Source organism: Prionailurus bengalensis, chromosome A2, assembly GCF_016509475.1.
Source record: "Prionailurus bengalensis isolate Pbe53 chromosome A2, Fcat_Pben_1.1_paternal_pri, whole genome shotgun sequence".
Taxonomy (NCBI): Eukaryota; Metazoa; Chordata; class Mammalia; order Carnivora; family Felidae; genus Prionailurus; species Prionailurus bengalensis.
The window spans coordinates 76,535,090-76,561,589 of record NC_057348.1 but is presented as its reverse complement, the minus strand read 5'-3'; the positions used below and the strand labels follow the sequence as shown (position 1 = coordinate 76,561,589).

The 26,500-nt window shown below is 38.3% G+C and overlaps 1 protein-coding gene across 1 annotated transcript in view; it reads right to left on the bottom strand.

The window, feature by feature from the left end:
• Window positions 1-26,480, bottom strand: part of COG5 (component of oligomeric golgi complex 5) — a 316,096-nt gene extending 289,616 nt beyond the window's left edge. The window contains exons 1-5 of the mRNA XM_043588598.1: window positions 26,363-26,480; window positions 21,472-21,611; window positions 17,266-17,323; window positions 12,159-12,213; window positions 11,988-12,057 (exon numbers count right to left, since the gene is read on the bottom strand). Of these exons, the coding sequence (XP_043444533.1) occupies window positions 11,988-12,057; window positions 12,159-12,213; window positions 17,266-17,323; window positions 21,472-21,611; window positions 26,363-26,456 (417 nt within the window). The 5' untranslated portion in view covers window positions 26,457-26,480. The remainder of the gene's footprint in view (window positions 1-11,987; window positions 12,058-12,158; window positions 12,214-17,265; window positions 17,324-21,471; window positions 21,612-26,362) is intronic.
• Between the last annotated feature and the right edge of the window lie 20 nt (window positions 26,481-26,500).

Sequence of the window (26,500 nt, the reverse complement as noted above, 5' to 3'; positions counted from 1 at the left end):
AAGAAACCAGTGAATAATTTTATCAGGAGAATAAAATAATCTGATATTTGTTTGTTTGTTTCTTAAAGTTTACTTACTTATTTTTAAAGAATGTGAGCAGGGGGGCGCGGGGGGGCGCGGGGGGGGCGCGGGGGGGGCAGGGGGGCGAGGGGGGGCAGGGGGGGGGCGAGGGGGGGGCAGGGGGGGCGCCGACTGAGCCACCCAGGTGCCCCTGATGTTTGCTTTATTAAAAAAGATGAGGAGCACCTGGGGGGCTCAGTGGGTTAAACATCCAACTTCAGCTCAGGTCATGATCTCATGGTTCATGAATTCAAGCCTCACATCGGGCTCTGTGCTGAAAGTGCAGAGCCTGCTTGGGATTCACGCATGCGTGCTCTCTCTCCCTCTCTCTCTCTCTCTCTGCCCCTTCCCTGCTCTTTCTCTCTCTCAAAATAAATTAAAAAAAAAAAAAAAAAAGATGAAACATGGGAGTTTTCTATTTTCAGTATGGCAGACCAAGTTGTTAGCTTACCACTGAAAACAACTAAAAATGTTATATGCCATGTAAAAATGTCTGAAAAGCATCTTAAAATGAGACTACAAATAGGAATACCAAGTTAAAGTGAAGCACAGGAGAATCCAGAGAGAAAAGAAGCAAATCTGCTTTTAATCTGAGAACATTTGCTAATCTTAGAAAACTACAACCTACAAGTGGTAGAGGGGCAGAGAGAGAGGGAGACAGAGACAGAATGTGAAGCAGGCTCCAGGCCCTGAGCTGTCATCACAGAGCCCGACGCAGGGCTCCAACTCACAAATTATGAGATCATGACCTGAGCCAAAGTCGGATGCTTAACCAACTGAGCCACCCAGGCACCCCCATATCTCCTTTATATATTCACCAATTGATGGACATTTTCAGGATACAGACAGCCATACCCTGGCTATCGCAAATAATGTTACTAAAAACACAGGAGTGCAGGTATCCCTCTGAATTAACATTTTTGTATTCTTTGGGTAAATACCCAGTAGTGCAATTGCTGAATTATAGGGTTAATTCTATTTTTAATTTCTTAAGAACTCTCCATACTGTTTTCAACAGTGGCTGTACCCGTTTGCATTCCCACCAACACTGATGGTTACCAGAGGGGGTGGAGGTGGGAGGTGGGGTTAAACAGGCCATGGGGATTAAGGACTGCACTTGTTGTGATGAGCACCAGTTAATGTTTGGAGTTGTTCAATCACTATAATGTGTACCTGAAACTAATATAACACTGTATAAAAATGAGTAAGATGATTTAAAAAATGGCCAATAGGCACAATAAAAGATGCTCAATATCTTTAGTCAGTAGGGAAATTCAAATCAAAACAACAAGGTACCACTCCATACCCAATCAGATGGCTATATTAAAAAGAAAAGAAGTATTGGCAAGAAATAAAGAAATTGAAACTTTCATACATTGCTGGTAAGAATGGAAAATGGTACAGCTGCTTTGGAAAACAGTCTGGCATTCTTCAAAAAAAGTTTCTTTTTCCAGAGACTGAGATATAATTGACATATATTACTGTATAAGTTTGAGTTTGTACCATATTAATTTCATACATCAAAATGTTAAACAGAATTAGCATATGACCTTAACATAAATATTCTCAAGTAAACACCCAAGATAATTGAAAAATTTCCACACAAAAACTTGTACAAAAATATTCATAACAGCTGTTACTCATCATAGTCAAAAAGTGGAAATAACCCAAATATTCATCAAGCAACAGGAAAACAAAATGAATGGATAAACAAAAATGCGGTATATCCATACAATGTAGTATTATTTGGTCATAAAAAGGAAAGAAGTATTGAAACATACTACAAGAGGAACCTTGAAAGCATTATGCTGAATGAAAGAAGCCAGACAAAAAAAAATGCCACACAATGTATGATACATTTGTATGAAATGTCCACCACAGGCAACTCCATAGAGACATGCGGCATATTAGAAAGTTGGTGGGGGAATAAGTAAGAGGGAGTGACTACTAATGGGCATCACGTTTTTCTTTGGGGTAATGAAAATCTTTTGACGTTACATGTGCTGGTTGCACAACCCTGTGACTACAGTAAAAACTACTCATTTTACACTTAAAAATACAGTTTAAAATCGTAAATTTTATAGCATATGACCTACAACTCAGTTTTTAAAACTGAAAGTAACTTCTAACATGATGGGATGACAGGCTGGATTTACACTCCCATGGTGAACAACTAGAAAGCTGAACAAAATGCATGAAATCAGGGGCGCCTGGGTGGCGCAGTCGGTTAAGCGTCCGACTTCAGCCAGGTCACGATCTCGCGGTCCGTGAGTTCGAGCCCCGCGTCGGGCTCTGGGTTGATGGCTCAGAGTCTGGAGCCTGTTTCCGATTCTGTGTCTCCCTCTCTCTCTGCCCCTCCCCTGTTCATGCTCTGTCTCTCTCTGTCCCAAAAATAAGATAAACGTTGAAAAAAAAATAAAAAAAAAATGCATGAAATCATTTTCAGACGCTGAACAGACAGCACAGAACTATCATCCCCAGGATTAACAAAATGCTTGGGACACTTGGCTGGCTCAGTCGGTGCAGCATGTGACTCTTGATCCAGAGGTTGTGGGTTTGAACCCCATGTTGGATACAGAAATTACTTAAAAATAAAATCTTTTAGGGGTACCTTGGTGGTTCAGTCAGTTGAGTGTCTGACTTCAGGTCATGATCTCATGGTTCATGAGTTGGAGCCCCACATCGGGAATGCTGCTGTCAGCCTGTCAGTACAGAGCCTGCTTTGGAGCCTCTGTCCTCCTCCCCACCCCACCCCCACCGCCCTTTCCCTGCTCATTCTCTCTCTCAAAAAAAGAAAAAAGAAAATGGTTTAGAAAAAGAAAAAAAGAAGAAAATGAACTTAACTACCCTAGTTTACTGCTGGGAGACAATTTTCAGGCCCCAGCAAAGGGAAAGGAAAGAGAAACAGAACATGATGGTCTCTCTACAATGAGAAAACAGAGATGTGACTTCAAGAGAACCAAAAAGGCTAGAGTTTATGGACAGAAACTGGACAGGAAGGAAAGGTTGTGGATATCTGCAGAAGGGCGGACTCAAGCACCAACATGTACATATGTAGGAGGAAACTCAGGGAAAGAATTACTGAAACACTTCACAGAGCCCACAGCATTAAGACCTAGCAGTGAATAATTAGGGCTAACATATAAACTAGTCCTGGACTAAAGGCTGCTCTGGACCTGCTCTAACAAAGAATTAAAACCAGTTCTCACTTACCAGGCACGTGAATAAGTGAAAAAATAAAACCCATAACAAGAAGAAAGGTCAATCAATAATGATTGATGAAGAAATAATGAAGACTGAAATACTAAAATACCTATTCTAAATATACCTATATGTTCAGGGCACCTTGGTGGCTGAGTCCTGATTTCAGCTCAGGTCATGATTTCATGGTCGTGAGATCAAGCCCCATGTCAGGCTCTGCGCTGGGTGAGAAGCCTGCTTAAGATTCTCTCTCCCCCACTCTCTCTCAGAATGAATAAACATTAAAAAAAAATATTTTAATATACTCTGTAAGTTCAAAAGAAAACAAACTTCATTATAGAAAGGAAAGATATAAAAAGACAAAAACATTAGAGATTAAAAAATACATTATGTAAAATAGAAAACACAGGATGGAAGTAACAACAGATTAGACATTTCAGAAAAACGTAAACTTTGAAATAATTTCAGGTATATTAAATACCAAAACATATCACACAGAGCAATATAGAAGATCTTCATGACCCCAGGGTAGGGAATGTTCTCTTAATCAAGACAGAAAAACACTAACCCTAAAAGAAAAAAATGGTAAATTTTACTTCTATCCATCCAGATATTATCAATAAAGAAAAAAAAAAAACACAAAGGGATATTTGAAACATACAATAGAGGACACATCTCAGGTATTCAGCCTCTTTAGTAATTAATTCCCTGAAAAATGCACCGAAATATTGGCAAAAATTAGCAAGTCTGACAACAATAAATGTTGGCAATGATACAAACTAATACCAACTCTATACTGTCAGTGTGCAGGACAGAATTATGTGGGAAAATAGTTGGACTTTACATAATAAAGCTAAAGATTAAAAATCCTAAAACCCTAGCAATCCCATTCCTAGGATATACCTAGGCCAACAAGCATATGGAAAGATGCTCAACATCACTCATCACGGGAGAAATACAAATCAAAACCACTAAGAGATATCACCTCTTACCCACTAGCATGGCTGATATCAAAAGAACAGAAAATAACAAGCACTGACAAAGATGCAGAAAAGTTGGAAACCTTGGGCACTACTGGTGGGAATGCAGAATGGTTTCAGCCACTAATGAAAACAGTATGGAGGATCCACAAAAATTTTAAAATAGAATTACCCATATGATCTGGTATCTCCCAAGCAACTCAAAGCAGGATGGATCTCAAGAGATATTTGCACACCCATGTTCACTGCAGCATTCTTCATAACAGCCAAGAGGGGAAGCAACCCTAATGTTGCTTCAATGGATTCATGAAAAAAGAAAATGTGGTATATCCATACAATAGAATATTATACAGTCTTAAAGAAGGAAATCCTTCTTTAGTACGTATACTCAAATACAGGTGAACCTCAAGGATATTATGCTAAATGAAATAAACCAAAAGGACAAATACTATATGCTCTGTTTATATGAAATAGCTAAATAGTCAAAATCATAGAGACAGAAAGCAGAAAGGTAGGTGCCAATGAGGAAGACAGGAGGGAGAAAGAGAAATTCACACTTAGGGCATAAAGAGTTTCAGTTTTGTAAGATGAGAAAGTTCTGGAGGTCTGTTACACAACAATATGAATATGGTTAGCAGTACACTTAAAAATGATTAAGATGGGGTGCCTGGGTGGCTTGGCCAATTAAGCGTCCAACTCTTGATTTCGGCTCAGGTCATGATCACCCGGTCGTGAGATGGGGTCCCGTGTCGGGCTCTGTGCTGACAGCATGGAGCCTGCTTGGCATTCTTTCTCTCCCCCTCTCTCTGCCCCTCCCCTGCTCGCACTTTCTCTATCAAAATAAATGAACTTAAAGAAAAAATGTTTCCTGGACAGCAACTCTAACTTACCTGCAAAAGTTAAAGAAATTTCAGACAAAAAAAAAAAAAAAAAAAGTAACTATAGTTTATATATAGCTTAATGAAAAGCTTGAGTAAGATTTAGATAGAAAGAAACAATATTAGGAAGACAAAGAAATGTACAGTTACACATCAAATTTGGAGAGTTAGGGGGTAGGAAGTGGAGAAAATTTAGTTCCACACTTAGGTGAATTATAGCTCAATAAAGCTATAAAAAACTATGAGTCTGGGGTAAGGTACTGAGAAAGCTGGAAAATCAGGGGAGGTGTAAAACATAAAATGGAATTTAAGAGTTGTTTTTTTTTTTTTTTAATTTTTTTTTTCAACGTTTATTTATTTTTGGGACAGAGAGAGACAGAGCATGAACGGGGGAGGGGCAGAGAGAGAGGGAGACACAGAGTCGGAAACAGGCTCCAGGCTCTGAGCCATCAGCCCAGAGCCCGACGCGGGGCTCGAACTCACGGACCGCGAGATCGTGACCTGGCTGAAGTCGGACGCTTAACCGACTGCGCCACCCAGGCGCCCCGGAATTTAAGAGTTTAAGATTTCAGAGGTCAACTGTACAGTCACGGGAGTCGATGAAGATCATAACTGGAGTTAAGAAAGTCAAAGAAGAGTGAGGACAGGATGATGGATGGATGGGTGGATTACTATGGGTACTAAAGCCAGAAACTATCATGTAAAGGCTTTCACTGAAAAGCTAACTGAGCCAGGTCTGTCTTTAGTGAAGGAGGCTGACAGATATAAGTAATATGTAACAAGGACAAGGGGAAATGCCTTGAGTTAATCCTTTTAATGCACACTTTCATTGCCATTCTCTGGATATGCCCTGCATGCCTCCACCTCCCATGCATTTGTTATATTCTTCTTTCTGACTATAATTCCTTACTCTCATCTTAGCCTACTCAAATCCTATCCTTTAAAACTCTTATCAATCCATTCATTCTTAAAGATTTACTTCAAATATGTCAACAACCTACTGCTCCTAAGCCCATCTCAAATACCATTTCTTAAGCATTAAACACATCATAAAGCAATCCAGCTGCATATAATTTCTTTGCACTCTAAATACTTGTTTCTTTATTTCGGCATTTATGTAATTAGTATTTTATTAGGTCATTGTGTAGAGTTATCTTATTTCCTTTAACCATGATGTAAACTTTTTGAAAAGTACTTCCTCACCCTTTTTTGTATTCTCTGCCATAACTAACACAGTATCTCTCACATGAGATGTTCCCATGGCTTACTAGAAGATCAGGGCTCCTCAGTTATCAATCCCTCATTATCTTATCTATGTTCTTTCAAACAATATTGCCATTAAGTCATATTATGTCTACTAACAATATAAAAAGAACATATTTTTTTAATAAAAACCTTCTTTATGCAATTTTCAACCAGTTCTATATAAAATGGCAATGAACAGAAAAATAGAATTTATAAAAAATATCATTTCGTATAGTAACAAAACATTTTTTTAATGTTTGTTTTTGAGAGAGACAGAGAGGCAGAGACAGAGCATGAGTGGGGGAGGGGCAGAGAGCGAGGGAGACACAGACTCCAAAGCAGGCTCCAGGCTGTGACCTGCCAGCACAAAACCCAATACAGGGCTCAAACCTATGAACTGTGACATCATGACCTGAGCCAAAGTCGAACACTTAACTGACTGAGCCACACAGGTGCCCCTATTTTTCTTTTTTTTATGTCTGTCTATTTTTGAGAACAAGAAAGAGAGTGCAGGGGGAAGGGCAGAGAGAGGAGACACAGGATCTGAAGCAGGCTCTACACCGACAGCAGACAGCCCGATGTGGGGCTTGAACTCATGGAAACACGACATCATGACCTGAGCCAAACCCAGATGCTTAACCGACTGAGCCACCCAGGCTCCCCACAAAAACAAATATTTAAAGATAAGTTTAACAAAACTGAAACCAAAATGTGAGGCTGAAATTAAACAAGACCTACATACATGTAGATATACCATATTCATGACATGGAAGATGCAATATTGTTAATACATCAATTCTCCCCAAACTGACCTACAGATGTAATACATTTCCAGTCAAAATCCTAACCATCTTTTTAGGGGCACTTGGGTGGTTCAGTTGGTTAAGTGTCAGAGTCTTGACATCAGCTCAAGTCATGATCTCATAGTTCATGAGATGAGCCCCATATTGGGGACTCGCTGACAGCATGGAGCTTGCTTGGGATTCTGTGTCTCCCTTTCTCTCTGCCCTTCCCCTGTTCTTGCTCTCTCTCTCTCTCTCTCTCTCTCAAAAATAAATAAACTTAAAAAAATATATTTAAAAATATCCTAAACAGGGGCACCTGGGCGGCTCAGTTGGTTAAGCATTCGACTTCGGCTCAGGTCATGATCTCATAGTCTGCAGGTTCGAGCCTGCTTCAAACTCTGTGTCTCCCTCTCTCTCTCTGCCCCTCCTCCACTCTCACTCTGTCTCTCAAAAATAAACATTAAAAAGAACTTAAAAATTTTAAAAATCATTAACAGCTTTTTAGTAGAAATTGATGAGCTGATTCTAAAGTTCAGATGGGATTGCAGATACTAAAATGATATCCTTTTTTCAAGATCATTTGGCTGATAGAAGACTTACTAAAAAGCTTCAGTGATTAAGATAGTGTACAATTAATATAAAGGCAAAAAACTAGTTCAACTGAGGAAAGTAAAGAGTCCAGAAATAATCCCACACATACAAAGTCAATTAAGTATTATGAAGGCAACAAAAAAACTGAACAGGGAAAGACAAGCTGTTTTCAAGAAATGGTGCCAGCAATCCATAAAAGAAAATTTGATAATTTGGACCTGATCAAAATTTATAATTTTCTGTTTCAAAAGACAACACTTAAAAATAAAAGTCAAGTCATAGACTGGTAGAAATATTTCTAAGTCATACACTGGGAAAAAAAAAATATTGGCAAATCACGTATTGTATCATAATATACAAAAGAAAAGCTCCTAACTGGGTATTTTTCCGAAGAAAACAAAACACTACTTCAAATATATTCACCCCATGTTCACTGGAGCATCATTTTCAATAGCCAACTGTCCATTGACAGATGAATAAAGAAGAGGTAGTGTGCATACATACACACACAGATATTACGCAGCCATAAAAAGGAATGAGATCCTGACATTGGTAACAAGTTGGATAGACCTAGAGGGTAGTATGTTAAGTGAAATAATTCAAACAGAGAAAGACAAGTATCATATGATTTCAATTATATGTGGAATCTAAAAAACCAAATGAAGAAACAGAAAAATCAGAAAGACACCCATAAATACAGAGAAAAAACTGATGGTTGCCAGAGAAGAGAGGGCTGGGGGTATGGGCAAAATGGGTACACACGAGTGGGAGGTACAGGCTTCCTGTAATGGACTAAGTCACAGGGATGAAAGGTACAGCATAGAGAATATAGTTAGTGGTACTGTAATAGCATTGTATTGTGACAGATGGCAGCTGCCCTTGTAGTGAGCACAGCATAATGTATATAGTTGTTGAATCACTATGTTGTACACCTGAAAGTAATGAACCAGTGTGTATCAACTATTCTTCAACAACAAAAAAAAGCTATAACTTAACAATAAGATAAACAATCCAATTTTAAAATGCCTAAAAGATATTATAGACTGAATAAATTAAAGATATACCAATGACTAATAAGCACATGAAAAGATACCCAAATCGTCATTTAAGAAATGTAAACTAAAATTATAATGAAATACCACTGTATTCGTGGGCTACTAGAATGCCCATAATCAAAGAAGAGAAAATAACAAGTGTTGGTAAGGATGTGTAGACACTGGAGGATGCCTGGGTGGCTCAGTTAGTTAAGCGCCTGACTTGGACTCAAGTCATGATCTTATGGTTCCTAAGTTCGATCCCCGCATGGGACTCACTGCTGTCAGCACAGAGCCTACTTTGGATCCTCTGTCCCCTTGTCTCTCTGCTCCTCACCCACTCACACGTGCTCTCACTCTCCAAAAAGAAACAAACAGTAAAAAAATAATTTTAAAAAAGGATGTGTTGACACTGGAACCCTCATATATTACTGATGGGAATATAAAATAGTATAGGCACTTTGGAAAACAACATGGCAGTTCTTTAAAAAATTAAACTTACCATACAACCCATCAATTCCATTTTTAGAAATCTACCTAAGAGAAATGAAAGCACAGGTCCACACAAATACATGTAAGCAAATGTTCATAGTAGCATTATTCAAAAGCCAGTAATGAGAAACAATCCAAATATCCATCAACTGGTGAGTGGATAAACAAAATGTGCTAGCTCCATAAAATAGAACAGAATTCGGCAATTAAAAAAAAAGAAAGGAGGGGCGCCTGGGTGGCTCAGTCAGTTAAGCGGCCGACTTCAGCTCAGGTCATCATCTTGCTGTCCGTGAGTTCGAGCCCCACGTCGGGCACTGTGCTGACAGCTCAGAGCCTGGAGCCTGTTTCAGATTCTGTGTCTCCCTCTCTCTGACCCTCCCCTGTTCATGCTCTGTCTCTCCCTGTCTCAAAAATAAATAAAACGTTAAAAAAAAAAAAAAAGAATGGGGACACCTGAGTGGCTCAGTCGGTGGGGCATCCGACTTTGGCTCAGGTCATGATCTCAGGTTCATGAGTTTGAGCCCCGCATTGGGCTCTGTGCTAACAGCTTGGAGCCTAGAGCCTACTTCGGATTGTCTCTCTCTCTCTCTCTCTCTCTCTCTCTCTCTCTCTCTCTGCCCCTCCCAGCTTATGCTCTCTCTCTGAAAAATAAACATTAAAAAAATTAAAAAAAAAAAAAAAGAATGAACTACTAATGACATTCTATGACACAGACGTACCTCAAAGGCATTATGCAAAATGAATGAAGCCAGACACAAAAGACTATATCTTGTATAATTCCATTTAGATGAAATGACCAGAAAAGGCAAATCAATAGAGACAGAAAATAGATTAGCAACACCGTAGAACTGGGGGGTGGGAATAAGTACTGACAGCTGCAATAGACTTAAAATCTCGTCTTTTACAACAACATGGATGGAGCTAGAATATAATGTTTAGAGAACTAAGTCAGAGAAAGACAAATGCCATGTGATTTCACTCATATGTGGAATATAAGAAACAAACAAGCAAAGGGAAAAAAAGAGAGAGAGGAAAACCAAGAACTAACTATAACTGTTAACTATAGAGAACAAACTGATGGCTACCAGAGGGGAGGTGGGTGGGGGGATGGGAGAAATAGGTGATGGGGATTAAAGAGTACACTTAACATGATGGGAGGGAAAAAAAACAAAATGATAAAAAAAAAAAATTCATGTGTTGAAATCCTAACCCCTCGGTGTGATAATATTAGCAAGTGAGGCCTTTGAGAGGTGATTAGGTCATGAAAGTGAACCCCTCATGAATGGGATTAGTGTCCTTATAAAAGGGACCCCAGAGATCTCTCTAGCCTTGTCTGCCATTTGAGGATACAATAGAAAATGACTATGTAATCATGAAGAGTAACATATTTAATTGTTGAATCACTCAACTGTACACCTGAAACAATAGAACACTGTATGTTAGCTATACTAAAATTAAAATTAAAGACTTAATTTAAAAAATAGAAAAAGAAAAGAAAAGGACTATCTGCAGCCCAAAAGAGGGCCCTGTCCAGGACATGAGCAGCCTGGTACCCTGAGTCAGACGTCCAGCCTCTAGAACTGTGAGAAAGAAATTTCTATAGTTCATAAACCACCCAGTCTATGATATTCCATTACAGTAGTCCAAATGAAAGAAGACAATGGCAAACAGGAGGGATCTTTCTGTGGTGGTAGAAATCTTCTAAAACTGCACTGTGTATGACTGGCACATTCTATAAATTAGCAGACATTAAAACAGTTATTTTAACAGTATTCCATATGTCCAAAAGGTTAAGCAGATTAATGGAAAGTATAGAAAAGATCCAAATCAAACTTCTTGAGATTAAAACAAAAATGTCTGAAATCAAAAATACACTGAATGAGATTAGGGGTCGATCAAACAGTACAGAAGAAACAATCAGTGAACGTGAAGACAAAGCAATAGAAATTATCCAAAACACATGGGGTAAACATGACTGGAAAAAAATGAACAGAGAATCCAGTTGTCTGTGAGACATCCCAAAGATACCTAATACATTCGTAATTGTAATCCCAGAAGGAAAGGGGAGGAATAGAAAAAATATCTGGGGGGGGGGGGGGGCGCCTGGGTGGCTCAGTCAATTAAGCGGCCGACTTCGGCTCAGGTCATGATCTCGTGGTCCGTGAGTTCGAGCCCCGCGTCAGGCTCTGTGCTGACAGCTCAGAGCCTGGAGCCTGTTTCAGATTCTGTGTCTCCCTCTCTCTGACCCTCCCCTGTTCATGCTCTGTCTCTCCCTGTCTCAAAAATAAATAAATGTTAAAAAAACATTAAAAAAAAAAAGAAAAAAATATCTGGAAAAATAATGGCCATAAAAATAACAAAATTCTGGTCCAAAACTGAATTTCTCCTATAATACATAAGCACTCCTATTAGAACAACTTATAGGTATGGGTTCCTTCATTTGGCATAAATGCTGGGTTTCTTTCTGCTCTCTACTGAAAAAAATAGTTGTGAATATTAATAAATTAGTAAATGATTATACACTGTAGTATTAAGAATGAAAATAATTCACTTGAATAGTTTTTTTTTTTTAATTGCCTATCTTATTTTAAAGCTCTTTAGTATTCCTCCTTTTCTCTCATATTCCCCTATTTCCTCAGAATTCGTTCTCTTGAAATGTGTTCACTTATAAAAACAAAATGAATAACACAGAGTACTAAAAACTGAAAAGTGACAACCCACCTGAAGTCTTGCAAGTTGTGCAGTACGGGCTACTATTTTATTGTACGGCTCCACAATTTTTGCTTTCATCCTAAAGGAAAAATAAAGAGAGGAGTAACAATAAAATCATCTTCAAATATCAATGGTTAAACTTCTTTCCCTTCCACTTATTTACAAAATGAGCAACAGTACCTATCAACAGCTCCCTGTAAAGCGCCAATTCTTGTCTGCATCATCTGAAGAACGCCTAGGAAAACACAATAATTTCCATTACTTTACAAAGTTCCAAGGGCTCCAATAGGGCAAAAGAATTATATTAAAAGAAAAAAATTCATACATACATACAGAAAAATTTCAATTTTTCCTGCCACCATCATAACCTAAGCAACCAATCAATATCTTTTACCTGTACTATTGTTAAAGCCTCTAACTATTCCCCCCTTCCAATCCTTGTTCCACTAAATAAGTGTGACAAGGAATGCAGAGTGACTGTTTAAGGAGCATAGGGTTTTCCACTTGGGGTGATGAAAAAGTTCTGAAACTACACAGTAATGGCTGCACAACATCGTAAATGTAATTAATGCTGCTAAATTACATACTTTAAAATGGTGAAGTTTTGTGTTAATGTGCATTTTATCTATAACTACAAAAGAAGAAGACTAAGTGATCTTTAAAGGTACAAATTGTATACAATATTCCCTGTTAAAACTCTTCCTTGGTCTCCCCTTTTCTCCCACGTCAAAACTGAAGTCCACAGCTTGGTTTACAAAGCCCTGTACTATCTGGAAATGGTGTACTTTCTCTCCAACATCCAACCCCACCCTCAAGTTCCTACTGGATAAACACCTACTGTTTGTCGTCAAACCTCGCCCTAACAGGCACAAGTACTAAAAGATCCCCCATCTAACTTAGATTCTCTCGCTATTTTCTTCTACAGCATACATTTCCTTCATGGCACTAATCACATTAGGTAATTATATATCTGGCTGTATATCTGTTTAATGTTTTACTCTCTAACTATAAATTCCTGGGCATTAGGGAAAGTATACTTTTCATTCAGTACTGCATGACCTGAGCCTAATGCAGACTACTTCCGATGGCAATATTTGTTAAATTAATTACAAACTAGATAAATAATACACATGGACAGCAAGGACAGCATTGCCTTTAACTCTCAATATACACAAAGTAATAAAGAACTTTTTAACATAACTGTAGAAATATTTTCATGAAGAAGGATTTTAAATTTTACTACTTTATGGACCTAAAAATAAGCTTTTCAATATTACAGTTTTAATTATTTTGAACTCCATTCTTTAAAACTCAGTTTCTACGTTTAGTTTTAAAACATAATATTCTAAATAAACTTAGGTACAGAATGCTGTCATGTATTAGATGAAGTAATACTAGAATAAGCATTACCAGCATACAAATATGCTTTAATATGGCTCGGTCCAACAGAATCCCCTCTGGACCCAAGGATTCTCATTTTTCTGCTGGTTTTATGTCTTACTGATCCTAAACCTCCAGGAATAAGCTGCCCTTGTTATCAACACTTCCTTATTCTCTCCACCACCCACTCTCCAACAGACTTTCATAATACTCGACCAAAACACATCTTCTCAAGGTCACCAGAAATCTCCAACATGCCAAATTCTATTGTCAGTTCTGTCTTTATCTTGTTCCAATTCTCAGAAATTCACAACAGTTTTTTTTTTTTAATGTTTTATTTATTGTAGAGAGAGAGCATGAGCAAGGGAGGGGCAGTGAGAGAGCGGGACACAGAATCCGAAGCAGGTTCCAGGCTCTGAGCTGTCAGCACAGAGCCCAACGCGGGGCTCGAACTCACAAGCAGTGAGATCATGACCTGAGCCAAAGTCGGATGCTTAACCGACTGAGCCACCCAGGTGCCCCAGAAATTCACAACACAGTTAAACCACTCCCTCCCTAAAACATTTCTTTTCTCTAGGCTTCCAAGTCATCACACTCCCTAGGTTTCTTCTTATTACATTAGCTGCTCCTACTCCTCCTCTGTTTGAGTTCTACTCCAAGATTTAATCCTCATTTTCTCTTCTCTATCTACGTATCTCTTAGGGAATTCACCCAACCCCAATGTTTTAAATACTATCTATTCAATAAAATACCGATTTTATACACACATATGCATACATATGTACAAATGTCTACAGAGATTTTCTATCTGCGTGTGTGTGCACACATATATATGTATAGATATATACATGCATATACATACACACATACACAAATATATATATGCAAATATACACACACACACATATATATACATAGATGTGTATATATACACACACACACACACACCTGGCCCCTCAACTTTCTTATGTCAAATTTAAGACGCCCAAGATAACTTCTGCCCTCCCCACCCTATCAAAGTCACAATCTTCTCCATTCTAACCCAGCTCAGTTACCCATACCATCATCTATCCAATTTTTCAGACTAAAAAATAAGGAATCAAACTTGGTGACTTCTTTCCCTCAGCCCTTTCATCTCCCATCAATAAATTCTATCAGCTCTGCCCCCATTTTATCCCACCCACTTCCCTGTCTTTCCATCTACCACTCTAATCCAATGTGCCATCAACTCTACTCTTCTAGCATCTTCTAAATTGGTACCCCTGATTTTACTGTTACTTTCCTATAGAACCACCAGAGAAAACTTTTATAGCATTAATCTCATTACATCATGTCCCTAATAAAAACCCTCCAATGGTTTACTACTGCACTTAAAACGAAAATCAAAATTCCTTTCTAAGAACCTCATGTACGATTCTCTTCCCCACTCATTAAACTCCACTCATACGGGCCTTCTCTCTGCCCCTCGTACATCCCAAGCTCATTCCTACCTTCCCATTTATTCCTCTCTCAACTTTCAACACTCTTCTCCCCAGATTTTTATATGGTGATTGTTTCTACCATTCAATGCTCGGTTCAAACATCATCTTCTCAAAAGGGCCTTCCCTGACCATCCTAATAAGGGACTCCCCTTCCTCCATACCGTCATCCATTTATTTTCTTTGTAGGACTTACAATTATCTGAATTTGTCTATTTTCTTTGTCTGCTTCTCCACATTAGAACATAAGTCCCATAAGAACAGTGACTTTGTCTGTTGTTCACAGGTGCCTGGTACCTAAACAAGTTCTAAATTACTGTTTGAGTGGACAAATGAATGAGGGAATGAGGATATCTCTTTTTAATAAAATAGGGTTAATTAAATATACTTCTAAATTCCATAAGAACAAAGACTCTGTCAGAGCTGTCTGGAACCTAGCAAATTCTCAACTAATATTTCAATGAATAAATGAGGGGCACCTGGGTGGCTCAGCTGGTTAAGCAGCCAACTTCAGCTCAGGTCATCATCTCATGGTTTCTGAGTTCAAGCCCCGCATCAGGTTCTGAGCTGTCAAGCTCAGAGCCTAGTGCCTGCTTCAGATTCTATGTCTCCCTCTCTCTCTGCTCCTCCCCTGCTCGTGCTTTGTCTTGGTCTCTCAAAAAAATGAATGTTAAAAAAAAAAAAAGTTTAATATAAAAATATATGATTAAATGAATGAAAAATGAATAAGAGGGGACATTTAATAAAATAGGTTCAATAAATGTAATTCCAAACTACTTAGGTGGCAAAAATCTTCAATATTTGGGGGAATAATTAGATGAAGTAGAAGTTGGTATAACACTTGTTTTCCAAAACATATCACACTTTTCAGCATCTCAACATTCTAATAAGTGTTTAGAAATACACATCATGCCAAAATGAACACTAATTCAGACTTTGACGTTTTATGTTCAAATAATCTGGAGAAGATTCTTAGATTATCACAGGAACTCCGAAAAGGCTGCCTTTGTACTTCAAACACTCGTCTAATGGACAGTCATTCTAACTCAGTCTAACAGTATATTTTAAATGCTATAATCACTGAAAAGCTTTTTGGGGAAAACAAGCACATTATGGACCAAAATGCATATAAGAATATAAGAAAAAGAAGTACTTCTGCTGCGAGGATTCATCTACACCTATATAGACTCACAATCAATGTACTACCATGCCATCCTTACGGGTTTTACAAATGAAAAAAATCATTTACCACTTATTTTTTAAAAATCACCATTAATACAGGATATTATTTACTTGCTTCCAGAAACACCTAAAATGAGATTAAAAATAATTTCTAATAGTAAGTGGTCAGTACTTAGAGCTTCTTAGCTTTCCCAAGAACATAGTCTGATATCTATCTTAAATATTCAAACAACAAACTATTATCCCCCAAATACTAAGTTCTTCATCATGACGTCTGGGAAACAACGTACCTGCTGACAGTAAGTAATACCTCTGAGTTCATAAGCAGCACTGGGGGAAGCATTAAATATTGTATCACAAAAAAACATATCCTTCCTCCTCAAGAGTTCAATCAACATAGGGAAAATCACCTAGTTTTCTTTTGACGTGCAATGATTAATAATACTAATCACAAGTAACAATGTAAAACATGATTATTAACATTCCATACTTTGTGCGCCTGGGACTCTTGATCTTGGGATCGTGAGTTTGAGTTTTATGCTAAATGTGGAGATTACTTAAATAAACAAATTTAAGGAAAATTCCATTTTTATAAGATGTAGTTTAATTCAATCAAGAGAGGAGGAAAATTCACAAAAGACTTAGCCAATCAAAAATAGTAAGACTTACAAAAATAAAAATTCCCTGTTATTATTATTGTATTATGCTTGCAGTGAAAAGAGTTTCAAAGAAAGCCAAATATAAGGAAAGCATTCAAGCCTACTTCTACTATTACTTACTCTGGTGGTATTGATGTTTTTGTTAATTAACAATTTTCTAACTGTTAATTTTATGAGAGGCACTAAATATGTGCCAGGAATTGTTCTAAGCATTTTTCTAACTCACTTCACCCTCAAAATAACACCATGTAGGTACATATTAATACTCCTCCTTTATGGATAAAAGTGAAGCACACAAAGGTGAAATAACTTGTCCATGGTCACACATTTATTAAGTGCCAAAGCAAGGTTTTGAACTCAGTTTAGCTCCGAGGTCAGCAAAGTTTTATTAAAGTTTTGTTGGAACACGCCACATTCATTTTCATATTATCTGGCTGCTCTCACTCCGGAAGAGCAGAGTTCAGTAGCTGCAACAGAGGTGGTATGGCCTGCAAAGTCTCAAACATTTACTATCCGACCCTTAACAATAAAAGTTTGCTAACCCCTGGTCTAGCTCAATCTAATTTATAGTACTTGATGGAAACATACCTTCCAAAGACTCAATCCCAGTTGCTTGTGCTAATAAATCTTCATGTCTTGCAACAACCTGAAAATCAAGAATTTGCTCTAAGTATTAGGTATTTTTCTTTGTAACCACAATATAGAATTAAAGGTCTCCCTTCATATAGGAAGGCCCAAACACTAACACAAAAGAATAAAATACAGATTAAAAGGAGTGTCTGAAAGGAGTTATTAGCAGACACACAAACATGCTTACAGTTTGATATAAAGCCAAAAAGACACAACCTTTTCACCAGTCCTTTTCTTTCCTAATGGGAAGTACAAATAGAGCTGTGCCAAAATTGAAAAACAAAACAAAACAAAACCTATTCTTGCCATGCTTTTATATGCTTTCCCTGTAAAGAATGTTTGTAAACATTAGGTTCTCTTAGTTTCAGTTGTTTTTTTTAAGGTTCTCTTAATTCTTGAACTTAATTCAGCATCAAGACCACATTCTTTTTTTAATTTAAAAAAAAATTTTTTTTTTTAATGTTTATTCACTTTTCAAGAAACAGAGAAAGACATAGTGCGAGCCAGGAAGGGGCAGAGAGAGAGAGGGAGACACAGAATCTGAATCTGAGCTGTCAGCACAGAGCCTGACACAGGGCTTGAACTCACAGACCGCAAGATCATGACCTGAGCTAAAGTCGGACGCTTAACCGACTGAGCCACCCAGGTGCCCCAAGACCACATTCTAATCGGAAAAGGTAACGTGGAGTCACTACCCACCTATCCCTGAACATCTCTCTGCTTTCAGTTTCCGAAGGTCACAGAAAATCCTCTTCCTTGCACATGACTGATATTTTTATGAAATTTAAGGCAGTGTGAACCATCACATGAAAAAACCAAAAAGGTTAAGAGTTAAAAGCCACATGCAAGAGATTCCTAGAAACATGAAGAAATCCTTCATCTCTAGAATAATGCAAGAATCCTTACCATTTTGTACCTTTTCAATTCCAATGAATAAGAAGTTCCATAAGAAGGCTGTAAACTGAAGCTCCTAGTCAGCACAAATTCATTCACTGGAACCCCTATATTGTCCTCCATTTTGTCCTGCTTCAGTTATCACTGTTTTCTATCATGTCCCTTCCTATCACATGCCTCTGAAATTACTTTCGGTCTCCTACATCTCTTAAGATTGCCAGAATATGTCTGAATTTTCCCCAGTCCACTAATAGGGCCATCAATGTGTCGTCCATCCTAACAAGACTAATTTTAATTCTCCGCTCTTCTTTTTCCTGTGTGAAAAATACTATACTTTCAGAAACTCCTCTGCCGCCAGCTGGATGAATTTCCAAGAGAGCTGGGAGACAGAAAAGAAAGGAAAGCTACTTTCCTGTTACTGTTTCAGCTAGTAATAAGCAAGGTCCTGAGACCTGAGAATTTAGAGACATTTGGAATAGCCATATCAATCATTCCAAAATTTCATCACCAGGTATCTACAGGTGGAATTTTAGCACTGGCATGGGAGTGCCAGGCCTTTGCATTGCATCTATGAAGGTAGATCCTTCAACTCAGTCCACCGGCTGATTTCATAATCATCTAATTCTCCGTATTAAACATTTTCCTGCTTTACATAACTAGAGTGGTTTCTGTGTCCTATCCTAAGCCCCAACGAGTACATACTTCACCACATCTACTGTTAGTTTAATCATCTCAGTGGTATTTTAAATTTTTTTATGGGTTTAGTTAGAATTATCCCAATTTTGCTTCTGCAGAAAAACAATTACAGCAGGTTCAGATGTCATACTAGTATTCTACTTCATATCCCAAACTACTATCAGTGTAACCTGCCCCCTCTAAGAGATGTTAAATACATTTTTAGTTTTTTGTTGATTCCTGCAGAGAAGGTACTACATGCAAGGAACAAAGAAAATACCAACCATATTACTCAGCCACAAGAAGAATGAAATCTTGCCATTTGCAACTATGTGGATGGAGCCAGAGAGTATTATGCCAAGCGAACCAAGTCAGTCAGAGAAAGACAAATACCATATGATGTCCCTCATATGTGGAATTTAAGGAACAAAACAGATCAACATGGGGGGAGGGGGGGAAGAGAGGCAAACCAGGAAACAGACTCTTAATTAGAAAGAAAAAACTGAGCCTTCCTGGAAGGGAAGAGGGTGGGGGAATGGGCTAAACAGGTGATGGATATTAATGAGTGTACCTGTGATGAGCACTGGGTGTTGTATGTAACTGATGAATCACTAAATTCTACACCTGAAACTAATTTTACACTGTATGTTAACTAATTGGAGTTTAAATAAAAATTTGGGAAAAAAAGAAAGTACCAACCACAAAAAAGAAGAATTTCAGGCGCTCTTACAAAAAGCCATCCCTGAGAACTCTAGGCGGAGTTAAGTGCATTCTCCCCTGCTTTTATGAAAGCTTTGTACTACTCGAAACAAAACAGGCATCATTTGCCTGTTATTGTTTCTGTCTGTATCTGCTACTGGTCTGTGAGTCTTTGGAGAGCTGAAAAATATGTTCACTTTTCTGTCTCCACAGCCTAATGCAAATCCTGACAATTTAAAGTGTTTTATAGGGGCGCCCGGGTGGCTCAGTTGGTTAAGTGGCCGACTTTGGCTCAGGTCATGATCTCGCGGTCTGTGAGTTTGAGCCCCGAATCAGGCTCTGTGCTGATAGCTCAGAGCCTGGAGCCTGCTTCTGTTTCTGTGTCTCCCTCTCTCTCTCTCTCTCTCTCTCTCTCTCTCTGCCCCTCCCCCATTTGCACTCTGTCTCTCTCTGCCTTTCAAAAATGAATAAATGTTTAAAAAAAGTGTTTTATAAATATTTGTCAATAAATTTTGAACTCCAATTATATAATCAAAGTTAAAATGACCTTAAAAGTCATCTCAGTCCTGAGTAGTCCTAACTACTCTTAATTGATGAAGTACAACACAAAAAATTTAAGTGAACGTGTTTCATGCTACACGAGATCTAAGTTTCCTGGTAAACAGTCCATTTATTCATGTACTTGTTCATTCATTTAAATATTTATTAAGAGCCTACTCAACAAACAAAAACCAACAACTAGGCAGTATACCATAAACCCCCTATAAAAATTACAGAATTATAAAAGAGAAAGGAACCTTCAAGATCTACTAGAATCTCTTCCTCCTTATTCATTCCAACCCATTTAATAGATTTTCTTTTTAAAAGCAAAACTCATGGGGCACCTTGGAAGCTCAGTCGGCTGAGCATCTGACTCCAGCTCAGGTCATGATCTCTCATGGGGTTAGAGCCCTGTGTCAGGCTCTGTGCTGAGAGCTCAGAGCCTAGAGCCTGCTTCAGATTCTGCGTCTCTCTCTCTCTCTCTCTCTGCGCCCCTCCCCAACTCACACTCTGTGTCTCTCTCTCAAAAATAAACAAACATTTAAAAAAATTTTTTTAAAGCAAAACTCAAAGACATTAAGTGATCTAAAAGGGAACCTATATGGGGCGCCTGGGTGGCGCAGTCGGTTAAGCGTCCGACTTCAGCCAGGTCACGATCTCGCGGTCCGTGAGTTTGAGCCCCGCGTCAGGCTCTGGGCTGATGGCTCAGAGCCTGGAGCCTGTTTCCGATTCTGTGTCTCCCTCTCTCTCTGCCCCTCCCCTGTTCATGCTCTGTCTCTCTCTGTCCCAAAAATAAATAAACGTTGAAAAAAAAAATTAAAAAAAAAAAAAAAAACATCAAAAAAAAATAAAAAAATAAAAAAATAATAAAATAAAAGGGAACCTATCTCCTGAGATTAGAACCTATCTCCTAATTCCCCGTTTTGTGTTTTATCTACCAGAAATTTATCACCTTTCTGTAATTTCAGCATAATGGTACACTTTGTGTTCATAAAGTGGGAACTGTCAATGTGAACACCCAATTTTTCCTACTCACACTGTTCTACTCCCATAATTCCATTTTCTATTATTTTTATCAAATGCTTCCTATTTTTGCCCACCTATATTCATTGCACATCAGTTAAGGTGGTGAAAACAAAGTAGGAACAAAAGCTTTTGCAGAGGGGGATATGTTGGTTTTTCAACTAACAAAAAGTAGTTTACAGAAAACTTTTCAAACACATGCTTCAAAAAAGAAGCCACACTGGTTACGTTATACATCTGTTCATTTAAATATGCAGTTAGATTAAATAATAAAAAGATTACAAAATGGTAAATTATCACTTTTGGCTGAATGATCCAGAAGATTGGAAATACCTGTAAGTGTAGTTCTTTATCCAACTGACTGATTCCTTGGGCAAGTTTTGCTAGTTGTTCAGCAATTACAGCTTGATGAATAGACTGGGAAGTATAAGTCTTCACATCAAAGTCTTCATTTAAAAAATCACTGTAACACTCTAGGGGAAAAAATAAGGAAAAGTCTTTATTAATTATACCGCACTAAAGCACAGATATTAGACAACAGAACAATTACACCCACAGATAACATACACCAAGAACTGGTGTAAACGCTTCTGTTGTAAATGAGGAGGGGGAAGCAACAACAAAAGAGAGTGGAAATACTGGTGGAGAGCATACTGTGCCATACAATGACCTCAGCACTTTAAACATGTTAACTCATTCAATCCTCGCACAACCCTGTTGGAACCATCATTTCCCTCATTTCACAAACGAAGAGACAGGTAAAGAAGGGGCATGCAACTTGTCCAACTTGTCTCAGATTTGTATCCGGGCAGTCTAGTTGCACAGCCCACACTCTGAACCACTACATTACACTGCTAAAAGTTAACTTTTATCAGGGAGTTTGAAGGAAAATATGAAGTAAAAGATTAAAAATTAACTACTAACTACAGCCTTTAATGCAAGAAAACAAGGTCACCAACAACGACAACAGCAAAATTTACCACATTTGATATTTATGGCCTCCGATATCTCTAAGTCGATGCACAAATATTATCATAATAAAGTGGATCTGGAATTTTAATAGAAATTGGCAAATACAAACTTACAGGTATCACCGAAATTAAGGATTTATGAGCAAAATAAGTAAATGGAAAAAGAGACTATATTCAAAACAAACCCTTCATCAACAGGAAAAAGAAGTGATACTAGATGTTAAGAAGATATCTTTCTGTAGTGAAACTCAAAAATGGAAATAATTAGAAGTTAAAAATAATTATGTAGAAGTAAGCTCAGTGTAGATATAAAACTGCTGTCTTCCACTCATATAGTGGATATAAGACTACCCTGACAGAGATTATAAAATTAGCCAAAAGAACAGAGTCCATACAAGAAAGCTTCAATTGTCTATTTCCACTCTAACGTATGCTCTATGAGGGCAAGGGCTTTGTTTTGTTTACTACAGCATCCTTAGAGTCTGAACAATGCGTGATACGTGGTTGGATTCTGGTAGAAGGAATGACTTTATATTTCAGTTGGAAGTATTATTCTGCAAAAAGCAAAGACTCTTTCTTGACTACTCTCAAAGAAAACCTGCTACTTTTGCCTTAATTCTGGGAACCCCATTTCCTTCCAGTTTGCCAAGTAGTTTTCAGAATTAAGGATCCTGCTAGGCAGCAAAGTGGAGAAAGCTACTCCGATAAAGAGTGACGGTTTAGAGTCAGCAAATGCCACAGCGTATTTTGAGAAATAAGGGGAATGGTGACTTCAGTGTGTCTCGAGCACATGGTGGGAAAGAATGAGAGAGTCAAGGTTCCAAAGGAAGGTTGGGGGCAGTTAAAAAAGACTGGTAACATCTCTAAAATGTTCAGACCATATCCCATTGAGGTAAAAGATAAGAAAGAGCACTGTCAGCTCTGTTTTAGTTTCCAGCAGCAGTATGGAGGGTGATTGAAAAGGGATTAGTCACACAGCAGTGTACTGGAGCTGACTCAGACTGGCTCCTTTAAGAGCCAATTATTAAATTTTCAGGAATTGTGTGAGCCAGCAGACATCACAGGTATCTGAAAACTGACCATGGTGAGAGTATTTATACCATGGAAATTGGCATACACTACAAAACCAGGGCTTCCCCTCTTTTACCAGAAAGCTGGTTTACCAGCTCACTCATGTATTAATTACATGAGTAACACATGCTCTATTAGAGTTACAGAGGCCAGTAAGATGCTGTGTTAACAGCCCAAAAGACATGATGAAGGCCTAAGACAATGGCAATAAAAACATCAATGAAGTGACTAATTTGACAACTATTCAGACACTATAATGTGTGAGACTTAGTGACAAGCTGAAGACGGGTGATTAGGTAGAGCAAGAAGTAAAAGGATGATTCCCAAGATTCTCGGCCAAGTGACTGACATACAGAATTCAGCTGTGCATTAAGCTGGACCACTAGCCATCTTTGTGTAAAGATAAAAATGAACATATTACTGCCTTCAAGGAACTCACAATCTATATGGGAAACAAGCACAAATCTAACCACATACAATTAATGTGAAGATTCAAGGGGTAAAAAAAAAAAAAGTACTTTCACTTTTTCACATATAGCACCTGAACTATTTGTTCATATTTAACTTTTTGTATATAAAACTAGTCATGCCTGTTCACCAAGATAGAAATGTCCAGTAGACAATAATTCTATAGCTGAGAAATAAGAATCATGTGTATTTGTATGCATCCATATTAATTCTGAAACCATGAAAAAAAAAACCCAGATGGTTTAGAATAAATTTTAGAATGTACAAAAAAAGGGAAATGGAGAAGACTGAGTTAGAAGCCAGGAAAACACCAAAAATTTGGAAGTAGATGGAGAAAATGAAAGCAATCAAAAGGACTAAGGAGCAAAGAGAAAGAAAAACAAGGAAGAATGGCAAAGGATGGTTTAGAGAGAGTAGAAAGTAGTGTCAAAGACCTTAAAAAGATAAAATACAGCAAAAGCTGAGTAGTGGCTACTGGACTTGTCCTTCAGGAGAAAAGTCATATAATGCTTCTCTTTTATACCTATCTCATTCCTACAGGAGGCACATCAGAAACACCCCAGAAATTATTCAAACTATGCATCTGCTCACCAATCCTATCAATCTTATCCTCTACCACTGGCAGATTCTTTACATAATGAAGCACTGTTATGGACAGAAAATGTTTAATTTTTTAGTAATGTTGAAGAGAATGGGTGGAGTGAACCACTGAATTAGGAGCACATTGAAGAAGACAAGCAACTAAATGAACCTGGAAAAAAGAACCCTTAAAGAATTAAGAATTTTTTTTAAAGCATAGAACTCACAAGTCACATAACAAGTATTTAAAGAAAAGAGTCAAACCCTTTTTAAAAGTTTAAGTAAGATAGGACCAAAGTGTCCATTTAATTTATTCACAAGGAGGTAATCAGAGACCTTGGCAAAGAGATTTCAATGGCATAGAATGAGGGTGACTGGGTCTTTGAAGAGACAGGAAAAAAAATCCAGGGCACAGGAGGAAGGACTGTCCTCAGAAGCAGAAATTCCACTTGTACTGTAATTGGAAATACAAGGGGAAAAGAAAGGACAGTTACAAGGTTAGGTTTAATGGCAAGAAATGGAGGAAGCTCACAACTGATGGATGATCTTTCGTTCAGGGAAGTTTAAAGACATTTGTTGAACTTGAAAGAAGAGGTTTGAAAGGGTAAGATTTAAAATAATCACTGTGGAAGATGGAAAAAAGAAATAGGACAATACAGAAGGCAAAATTAAGGACTATTTACTCTTTAAAAACTGATTACAATTCCAGAATGCATCCTACTGAAATATATATGTATGCCTGATGTGTTGTTTCTTCCACTTCTTCACCTGGGGAAGTTCTATTTATACTTCACAACCAATTCCATCTAGAAAGCCTTTCCTGACACTCCCCTAACCACTCCCACTTATCCTCCTCTTCTGCATTGTTTGACTTTATACACAATTCTGCTACCCTAAAAACACTACATTATAATGCTTAACTTTATAGTTTTACAAGACTATTTCCCCTACTAAAATGGTAAGCTGCTTGAGGGGGGGAATTGCACATATGTTAGAAGTTCAAAACATGGTTGAACGGAATTTAAGATACAATGATGTATTGGACAGAGATCCTAACCTAGAGAATCTAACACATCCTAATTCAGAAAACCACCTCCTTAGTAAGTTTTGACAAAAGTATATAAATTTTCAGAAGACAAGTAATTAAGGACAATAAAATATACAACACGCAGAGAAAATAATTTAGGCTGTTCATTCGTTTATAACCTACTTTAGCTTATCGTGATGTTCAATTAAAAATACTTATTTTGCACCTACTGTATGAAAGGTACTGTTTCTAACACCGTGGAATATAAAAAGTGGTTCTACAATGCTGTAGAAGAGGATAAGCATACAAATTATTTTAATACAGGGTAGAACGTGAAGGCCATTAGGGAAGAAAATTAAGAACAGATGAGAAGGGTCTTAGACATTTGAATTTTATTCTAAAGAATAAGAAACTTGCGGCGTGTTAACTGAATTAAAGCAATTTAATGTGCCTCTCAAACGCACTATATTTATTTCCCGGGGTTTTCTTCTGTCCAAAACTATCAATGAATTTCTATATTCAATACATATGGTTAATCTCAGCCTTAACTAATGCTCTGAACTCTCCCCCGTGTATGGTTATGGACAAATGCCTTGTAAAAAACAAACAAGCCTGCAAGTGAGCCACCTGTGTCATCCAAGAATTTGTTAAAGGATGCTTCCGACACTACTTAAAAAGGAGGCCCTCTTACATTAAAAGCTGTCCTCTATCTGTTCTAGGTCTTTCACTTTTCCTGGGATCCAACGCTTCCTCCTTTATCCAGAATTGCGGCAGCAGCCAGTAGCAATCAACCTGGGTCACCGGAGTACGGCAGGGTCCCAGGACTTCAGGGAAACCTCGGGCTCATGAAGGGTAGAGTTGAAATGAGAAGCAACCACAAACCAGGAGTCCCCTGGACACCCGGAAAGGAAGGGGACAGCAAGTCTGTGGAAACACAGGTTTGCGAGGCTATACCACCCAGACGCCAGGGGGGCCGGGCGGGGGGGAGTGGTCACGTCGAGACCGGAAAACTTTCTGCAAAGCGACGGGTTGAGTCCACCACCCAGGCCCAGGTGCAGAGCAGGACAGTCCCCTAGCCCCACCACCCAGCGAGACCCAGACTCCTTACCGTCCTGCAAAAGCTCCCGGACTGTCGCTGCCGCCGCCCCAGAGCTCAGAACCCCTTGGCCAGCCACAGCGACGCCGCCGTCACCACCTTCCATGTTGGCAGGTGCCGGGGTGATGGCGTCAGCTGCCGGCCCGCCCC